The following is a 9,922-nucleotide window of genomic DNA, read 5'->3' on the forward strand; positions in this document are numbered from 1 at the left end:
CAGTCCGTTACTTGTAAAAGAATGTAAAGCCAAATGATATCTAATAATCAACACAGACGCATTATCATATTCTACTTAAGTGCATGAAACTGTCAGTTAAATGTGACCCAATTCAATATTTTTAACTAAATGTGACAAATCAGACTTGTTTCATGACCGTAAAACCAGGAAAACAAACAAAGAAAAATTTATTCATTCTGATATGGAGACCTGTTTAGGCCTCATTGTAAAGCCGAACAGTCAACTTTATCAAATGAAATGAGTGTAGTTAACTCAAAATTTACTGAAAGTTAATTCTACTCATTTGAAAAGAGTTTTGAACTCAGTGTTGACGTTAATTAAATACCTCATTACCTCACAGTACTCATTTAGATTAGTTTTTTAACTCAAATGTTTTTTTTGCAATCGGTTACCTCAAACAGTTTAAGTTGTCTTAACTTATTGGGTTTTATAGTACTCAGTTGGTTTGAGTTCTCTTCATTTTTTGGGTTTTACTGTGCTCAAATTGCTTCGTGTACTCAAATGGATTAAGTTCGCAATACACAGTAGTATTCGTTTTTGAACTTGTTTTTGAACTTGAACCATTGAAAATGGTTTGTTGCAATTGGTTTTCTCAAATGGTTTAAGTTACCTTAACGTTTTTGGTTTTACAGTGTATGTGGAAGTAAATCAGATATGTGACTGATGTAAACAGTCAGATCAGATTTTCTGAGACATTGCATTCTGTATGTCATTAAATCTATAACAATTTAGAAACTGTGACTACTTTGGAAGTATATTGACATCATATTATTATCAGAAGCATGTGTGAAGGTGGTAAATGAGAGGAAAGGAGAGTTAGAAATCTCACTGAGTAAATTTAATGAAAAATGCCTTCATTTGTGTTCCAAAGATGAACAAATTTCCCCTGTATTTGGAATGATATGAAGGGGAATAACTAATTACAAACTTTTAAATGCAGCGTCAAAATTGAAAGAAGAAGAATGTAAAAAATATCTACTTAATTCTAATGTAATTCTGATTACATGTAACTCTTATTTCTGATTCCATCCATTATGTAACAAATTTACATTTGTCATATCATAAACATAAATTTTTTTTCTTATTTAACTCAGGTATACCTCTGGATCCAGAAGTACATGCAGACTGACCCATAAGCAGCATGGAACATTGAATGTCCAATAACATCACAGTGTCACAGAGGAAGCACCACATTTTTATTTTCTACCTCCTGAGCCAGAGTTGCAGGTACTGTTTTGTCATAATTCTGTTTTGTGGATTTTGTTCCTCAGAAGCTATTTATTAAGGTTTGTTAGTAAGATGCATATACTTTAATCAGTATTAATAACAAACTAGCAAGGGCAAAGATCTAATGGTCCATGTTGAACCGTAACCAGAAGTTATTCTGCTTCCATCTTAGCACTGAACTTTGCAGGCTAAACAAATTGGCCTCTGTCTCTCTTTCATTCTCTCTCTCTAACTGGTAAATAAAGAATGTGGGGGAACGGTTGGATGCTTTTCAGATATGTAAATCCATCAGTATTGGCAATGAAGAGCTGGACAGAGCTTCAAATAATGTTGCAGTAAATCTATATAGAACTAAACAAAAACAGAAATAGAAGGGGGCAACTCCACCATGGCTTTATAGCTAGAAATTATTTAAAATAGTTTTTCAAAGCAATGAATATACAGTATCATTTAGATTGAATGGCTGTGTATACACCAATATGATTTTGTTGAAATTATTACAAAATATTCTAACACTAAGTAGTTATATTGACAATATCCTTCCCAAAATAAACATCTAAACTGAATGTAGTTTTTTCTTTTTCCCACCATGAAACATATTGATCACTGTTTAGGTTATGTGGAGAGGCTAAAAACATTTAGATTTTGATGGGTATTATGCTGTGTCTGGAGCTTTTTCTCATTTGGATTAAAATCTGCAACTTTATCTTATGATAAATGTTTTCAGCTCTGGAATAGACATGACACATTTCAGATATCTTGTACATTCTAGTGCTTGAGTCTCCGCAAGCATCAAGTGTATTGAATAAAGCATACAATACCAGGATTGACACATTGTTTTAAATGATCATTTTGGGTATTTGTTTGTTTTGGATCCATACAGTAAGAAACTTTGAAGGAGGAGAGGTCTCTTAGAGTAGGACTTAGATGTGTTTGTGTGACTATGCTAATTAATAAGAACACTCAGCAACATTGTGAATATATTTAGAGAAATTCATATTACAATGTTACATTCCCTTATAGTGCAAATGCTAAGTATAACAGCATGTCTTTTATTTGAAATATTAAATATAGCTATATTTAGAGACACTGAGGAAATGCTTAAGATATTTTTAAGATTACCTGCTTAAGATTACCTAGTCCAAAAATCCATTCGAAATTGAATTATTGCACAAATGTTTTTAAATCAGGGAACTCACCACTGTACTAGATTTAAATCCTCTTTTTATCTCATCCTGTCCTTTGTGCTTCAGCTTTGAGTTCTCCAAAGTGATTGACATGATGCTGTTTATGTAATTGTTTGCTTAAAACAAGTTGATATATACTCTATAACCCACAGAGTAACTGGTGTAAAAGCTTAACCTTCAGAGATATTTCTGAAACATTTGGATGTCTGCTGTTATTTTATAAGATAGCTCACATTCAAACATGGCCATAAGCAGAGATTTTGAAATAACTGATACACCTTACAAATGGTGCAATTTTTGTAACATGTCTTACGTCCGTCAAACTATTTGAACATTTTTTTTCTTTTGAACAGCTTATTGGATTACATTTAGCTGATTCATTTTGGGGAAAATAAAGGATGTTGGGGTTTTGACTATTGACTGAATTGCATATTTTTTTTGAGTTGCCTCTTATCAAGCCTGCTTTCAAGATATACTTTCTTCTTCAAATGTAATACATGAGAAGAGGAAGCCTATAGGCTAAAACCTATCCCAAGTTCAAATAGACTGCCTTAGTTAACAGTGAAATACATGAATATACAAATAGGTCACACTTAACAATAAGATTGTATTAGCTAATGTTAGTTAATGCATTTACTAACATGAACAAACAATGAACAATATATTTAATACAGTATTTGTTCATGTTAGTTAACGTTTGTTAATGAAAATACAGTTTTTCGTTGTTAGTGGATGTTAAATCTTAGTGCATTAATGTTAACGAGCAGGAATGTGGGTATTAGAAATGCATTGGTAAATGTTGAACTATGATTAATAAATGCTGTACAAGTATTGTTCATAATTAGTGCATGTTAGTAAATACATTAACTAATGAAATCTTAAATGTGACCCTAACAAGCCTATATAAAAAGACGTGTAGTAACATATATGCAAATCAGTTCTATTTCTAATAAAACTAGGACTACATATTTCTTTTTTTTTTCTTGAATAATTTACAAAGTACTTTTTTCATGGTACACTTGATGATACTAGAACTACCTGCGATTCTTCTGCCTGGACGCATTTTCGCCTTTGCATCATAAATAACACTGAGACGCCGGAGGAATATGACTTTCGCACACCCGATTGATTTAATGTGACCTCTACTTCCTTAATGCTTTTGGATACCTATTTAACCAGATGAAGGCTCAGATTGTCCCATACACTTGTGCATTAATTCCTCATTCATCATCATTAGGCAGTAAGCGGTCCATTCACGCCTTGCAACTGCCTGCTGTAAATTACAACGCAAACAGGCTTTTAAACAGTCGCCTCCTTGAGATTCGCTTTAACGGACAGATGCACGGTACCACCCCTGCCTTTGGTCCAAAAAAAGTCAAATCTCATTCTCACAATAAAGTTATCCAGCTCTTTGCAACGTAATAATCTGACTGTTTATATTTATTTGCATGTGTTTTATTTATAAATTGTGGACATGCAATCAAAACCCCAAAAGGTTGAATCTGAAATCAAGATTATGCTAATAGGCGTGGAACAAAGAACTACATGGACTGGTCTTCTATTTATCGCACGTGCTCATTGGTGCTGGGAAATTAGCAACGGGCATAAAATGTTATATTTTAGGCATCATACAATCTCAAACTTATTAGACTGTAAATTATTAGCCTCATATAGTGGAATATTTATATTTTTTCTTTTATCGTTCGCCTAATTGTCGGTTTAGTCGTTGGCCAGACATTCGCCATGTAATTTTATGTAACAACTGGACATAAATTCGTCTTTGACTTAACTGCTCCTGTTTAAATGGCATATTATTCCGAACATATGCATTTTAATCAACTTGGTAACACTTACAAAAACTGCCACTAATAAGGCCATCAATCACGTGCGCAACCAGAACCTTATGGCGTGGCTCGTGCATGTGTGTGTGGGAGGAGGTGAATTATTTGGGCAGGCGAACACTAGCAATTGTTGACATTTTGTTAATAAAACAGAATATGAAAAGAGCAAATAAAAAATCGAAACATTTAATTTAAAATATTTAAAATCGTGTTAATATAGTTTGAAAATGACTAAATAAACCGGTTAATTAAAATTATTTGTCTTTGTTGTTGTTTTATATTATTATTTTTTCTATTATTGCATACATAAAGCGGTCTCATTTCATTGATGTCATTTTAATATTCTAGTTTGCCTTTTAGACGTGTGAAACAATATCCAGCATTCGCTATTATGTCCTGAAAACTTCAATTTCCCGCTCCAGGTGCCACAATTACGTGGACAACGCAGAAAATTAACATGAGTTGATTGGTGGAGGTGGAGGCATAATCGATCTTTCTGCATTCCAATGTCTCTACAAGACATCCCATTACAATCTTTCTATTACCAGCTTTAGAATATTGCTTGTGCAAACGGTGCCCGGGGACTACTTAATGGCCAGTTCAGATCAAGAGGTCCAGTTATGTCCAAGCTTATTAGATCATTTTCACTGTTTCAGATTAAAGTAATAGAGGGCACACACGACATAAAGGTGACACTTTGTGATACACGGTGTAACGTTTAAGATCTGCTTGTAACGTCTGCTTTTGTACTTTTATCTTGTATTATATTTTATCAATTTTCGTTCCCGGATTCTTCACATCTGATTTTGTCACTATTTTGTCTTTCAGAAAGTCATTTAAATTGTACAATTTGAGGAATATATCTGTTTTTTTGTTCCAGCAATAATCGTTTACAGAAATATTTTAATACCACTGGTTGTTGAAGAATAAACATCAGGCGTCATTTTTTGAATTTATTTATTATGAAATTCATTTTAATCAGAACACTGCTGACCCATTTTCGCGCTTTTTCCATAACCCGAAATCAACCTAATTTACCAGAATATGACTATGTAAACTGTACATTAAAGAACTTAATGCAAAAGTTGAATTTAAAATACATCATTGTAAGAAAATACAGTCAATAAATAATGCCACGTCTGGTTATAATCATTATTTTAAGCGTTTTTTTTTTCTTTTTCTGCTTAATTTTGCATTTTACTTATGCATGGGTTCATTGTATTGTGTGTCTCAGAGACATGGTGAAGCCGACATCAGGACCGAAAAGAGACGTTTCGGGATTCAGTTGAAGGTATTGGGGTAAGACAGGCATGGCTGGCTTGCCCCAATTTGCCGCGTGTGATTGTCCAATGGGTCTCTAGCGCATGTTCTCCCGTCAAGCCAGCAAGCCTCGCATGGAGCTTCTTAATCCGATCCCCTGACGCCTTGTTACCGGTTTGGCAGACAAGTCTCTGAGCGTGCAGCATTATCATTAATTCAACATTCAAAATTTCTCCCTTCCGAATACATCACTCCTTAATTTCCCTCGCATCTGCACATTTCGGTGTGCTACCGGGACCGGGTGTTCGTGGAGGAGGAATAATGAGCCAACCGTGCTCGGTTAACAAATCCCCTTGTTAAAAAAGCTAGATGAAAAACATCGTTTAATGTGAAAGAAACTGCATGTGGGTCAATTTGTATGGGTATGAAAGTGTATAAATTATGACAGATTTCTGCACTTTTCTCCAGTAATTTCTTTACAGACGTTTCCTTGTATCCCATTACAGTTTTGTGTATAGGGTGTAACCGATTTAAAATGTATTAGAGTTAATATAATCTCTCAGCAATATCTAATTTCTTCAAATATTATTTAAAGGTCCGTGCCCTGTTAAAATAGACTCCGTCTGCACAACATGTAGTTTCTAAATTGGAAAACATCCACAATTTCGAAACCTTGACTAAAGCTGATTGCCATAGTTTTGTGCAAGCTGCTTTGAGTAGTTCATGCGTTGACTTATTGAATACTGCCAAAGTGCCCAAAGCTGATCCGAATAATACCCGAGAAACCCGTGGCCAACTGCTCTCTTCTTATCTAGTTAGTGGCACTTCCTCCCTCTGATCCAAAGACACCGAAGATGATTTGCTAATGACTGCTGGCGAGAAAGTGAGAAAGGCCTCAGTCCTGGTCGTGGGCGAACACGAGAACTCTGCATTATTGGATCTATGTTGGAGCCCGTTTGTTTGACTGGCAGCGTGACAGGCAAGGCAGGAGCATGGACTTCCACCGGGACCAAGGCCATGACCCGGGCTGGGGTACAGTGATGGGTGTCTGAAGGCGCACAGCAGTTCAGGTCGCGGGTATGGATGCGAAAGCACCCGAAAACTGTCCAGCGAGCGCAGGGGATTTGAGAATGGACCCCCGGTGGCAGTGGCTGAACCTGCAGTCACACTACTTAGAGGAGAGTAGTAAGGAAGCGGGAGATGAGATTGAAATGGATAGGGCAGACTGCCCGTGGCTGCAGCATGGCTCATCATATAGGTGTAAAAGGCGGGGTCGGCGGGATGCGGCCAAGTCATAGCCAGACGCTGTCTCTTGTCCTTCATGCGACGGTTCTGAAACCATACCTGTATCCAAAAACAAAGTAGACAAAAGTCAATATAGTAAATAATGGACCTAGTGCATTAAAAACCTTATTTAAATAAGCAATAAACTAGAAAATACTCACAAATACAGGTTTCAGAGTTGGTATGGCTTTATTTCACACTGAATTTTAATTATTATTTTTTTATCTTAGTTCTCGTCACTTGATGAAACTGAGTGTATTGTTTGATTGGGACAGTCTTGGCAAGGATTACTAGGCTACATCTAGCTCGTAGGTATGAGGTCATCTCTATCAACAGTAAAAGGCCTACTTAAAAAGGTGATGTCAAATAGAATCGGACTTGCAAAGCAATACCTTTATTGTGGTTTCAGGTAAATTTAAGGCAGCCGCCAACTCGCATCTGCGTGGCCTGGACACATAATTTTCCCGGTAAAACTCTTTTTCCAGTCGAGCTATCTGCTCCCTCGTGAATGCTGTTCGATACCTTCGCATCTGGTCTGAGCCATAGTTGAGAGAACCGGGGACTGAGCCAATCTTGTTGTCCACACCGACGTCTTTACCGTGGTTCGGCGAGCCCATTGCCAATCCTTACAGAAAATGAACATTAGTATTTATAGGACATCTGCATCAATTGTATAGTTACTGCTCATCTATTGAAATTTAAAAAAAATACTAAATTGTATTATTATTTGCATTATTTAAATAAATTAAGTATGACTCTGAATAACATTTTTAAAATAGTTTTAATGAATAAATAACTAAAATTAGAGCGCAAAACCCCATAACAGGTTCAGAGATTGAAACGACATTTTATCAGACGTTTTTCTATCACGTTTCATGCTTTATCAATGTCGGAACACGTTATTATTCATTTAAAATATATCAAAATATAAAACATCAAAAGCTTGAACAAATGACCGGATTTGAAAATGCATTACATGAATTACTGGAGATTCGGTGACAGTTTATATTTGACAGAATTTATATATATATATATATATATATATATATATATATATATATATATATATATATATATATATATATATATATAAATATATATATATATATACACACACACACACATCAAATTATATTTGTTGATTTATGCATTACTAAAATGTCTACCTTCATTCATCGTTGCATCCTTACATTCTTAATGATGACAAATAACATTTAATTTAACATTTAAATGTACACTGTAATGTGTTAACAGTTGAAATGTTATTTGCAGCCCTTTTTACAATAAATATAACGTTGCTTTTGAAGACAGCAATTTCACAAACGAAAAAAGTTGAGATGCTGGAGATTGGTGTAAGATGACGTGACAACTTGTTAAGCCCGGGGAACACTCCGGATACTTGGTATAGTCTTAATTGACTCGTTAATTTTGAAAATCTTGCTATAACGTTACAGGTCCTGACAACAGAACGGGCTCACAAGCAGCGTGCCACAAATCGATTAAATGTGGCAAAATTGTAGCGTGTTTCTCACACTAAGAAAATGTACAAGCGATGTAAGAAAATATACGAATAAACATAATTACAAACAAAACAAAATACTATCGTATTTTTTTACCTTGTCCGTTTGGATAATCCATGCTTTCTGGAGTACAGCTGACATCTATTTCCTCATAAAGGTCTGATTCCGCATCTGAGCTGCTGGTGTCTTTGTTAGGGATGTCTGACAGGTCTCTGTCCGGCAAGGAAGGCTTGCTAGAAAGTGTCACATCTCCGTATTTTGCACTACGGTGTCCTTTTGTCGCGTCATCCACTGAGCTGTGCGAATAAGGCACGGGGCTGAGTATGTTCTGGTTAATCGGTTTGTCCGGTAGCTTGCGCAGGGGGTCTCCATGAGCTTCCGTCAAATTAGAGCCGGTTTTGGCAGAAAGTGTGCCAACTTGACCACCCTCGGCGCGCATCATTATTTCCTTCGCTTTGTCCATAACCGTTAGACGAGAGCAGAGGGCTAGATCACCCGGAGCTTGGTAAGAGTTTTGAGCAGCAGACGCAAACGAGGGGCAGTGAGATGCGAGCGCTCGAGAGTGCTGCACGAACTCTGGGAGGGATCACCATTGCCCTCTCTCTCCTCACGCACTGTCAATCTTAATAGGGCAGTCGTCATAATAGAAGGCTCAGTGACGACACGCGTCGATTTAGAGTGAATAAACAGAGCAAGAGAGATAGTCTAGCAGAAATAGAGGTGAATTAAAGGATGTAACACTACACATCACCGAAGGATGGAATATGCGACAACGAATTTTTATTTATTGTCCGTTTTACACGTTTAAATTACAAGACTGCACTTTTTGTTTGTGACAACAATATTATTTGAATGAATTTGTTTAATATGTTTCTCCTTTAGAAATGTAGTAATTTGTTTCTTTTCTATTTGATAATTAAAACTATAATCCTGTCAAGAGCATTTGTTTCACTGAAATAAGATACACTTAAGAGAAGAAAGAATGGTTGAGGGCTTTTTAATGGAAGAAGAAAAAACTGATGTCCATTAACGAGGGCAGTCAAGGTTTGAATAATGTGATAGAACGAAGATATTGTCAAACCCTATCTATTATCTCTCTGTCTTGAGCCCATTTGGATAGGAAGAAGTCATAATGGCCGCCTTTCGGAATATATTAGCACGTGTTTTTAGCCGACCAACACAGGGAGTACGCGTTGGAAGACGTCAAACTGAATAGGAATATTCCAAAGATAAGGAGGGCTGTCTCTCCGCCATCGGCGTAATTTGAAGTGTACAAGTTCCATCTTTCTTTAACGCATCATCTCAGTCACGCTTTCTTCTCTTTCTCCCGCCCTAACTCGATCTTTCAAAGTGGTGTCAAGTAAAGTGCAAAAAGGTCAGGTCCTCATGGCCAGGAGTAAGAATAACAGGCTATTTGACATTTAAGATTTGTTTGAGCCTCGCCAACAATGCATATACTCTCACTGCCTGCTGGCGGGGAGGCAGCTGTCGAGTACATTTCTGGAATATGTTTCAATTTAGTTCCTAGTCACAATTATTAGAACGCCGTAGTTATTGCACAATAGCACGATTCTTGTAGTTT

The 9,922-nt window shown here is 36.3% G+C and overlaps 1 protein-coding gene across 2 annotated transcripts; it reads right to left on the minus strand.

Annotated features, from left to right (window-relative positions):
* Nucleotides 1-5,216: 5,216 nt before the first annotated feature.
* Nucleotides 5,217-9,018, minus strand: evx1 (even-skipped homeobox 1). 2 transcript variants are annotated; one of them, XM_056479888.1, is made up of 4 exons: nt 8,437-9,018; nt 7,343-7,445; nt 7,213-7,267; nt 5,217-6,880 (listed from the first exon to the last, which is right to left on the minus strand). In XM_056479888.1, exons 1-4 carry the CDS (start codon nt 8,801-8,803, stop codon nt 6,344-6,346), a joined length of 1,062 nt encoding a protein of 353 aa, XP_056335863.1. In that variant the 5' UTR covers nt 8,804-9,018; the 3' UTR covers nt 5,217-6,343. The 2 variants fall into 2 exon arrangements, with proteins under 2 accessions (XP_056335863.1, XP_056335862.1); XM_056479887.1 differs by having other exon boundaries at nt 7,213-7,445; nt 8,437-9,017.
* Nucleotides 9,019-9,922: the final 904 nt, after the last annotated feature.

The sequence above is a fragment of the Danio aesculapii genome, chromosome 19 (genome assembly GCF_903798145.1).
Source record: "Danio aesculapii chromosome 19, fDanAes4.1, whole genome shotgun sequence".
NCBI classification, from domain to species: domain Eukaryota; kingdom Metazoa; phylum Chordata; class Actinopteri; order Cypriniformes; family Danionidae; genus Danio; species Danio aesculapii.

Coding starts and splice junctions, on each gene's coding strand:
- evx1 (XM_056479887.1), bottom strand. CDS start 8,803: ATGGACAAAGCGAAGGAAATAATGATGCGCGCCGAGGGTGGTCAAGTT. Junction 7,446..8,436: donor GGATTATCCAAACGGACAAG/GTAAAAAAATAC, acceptor ATTTTCTGTAAG/GATTGGCAATGGGCTCGCCG. Junction 6,881..7,212: donor TACCTGAAACCACAATAAAG/GTATTGCTTTGC, acceptor TTTTGGATACAG/GTATGGTTTCAGAACCGTCG.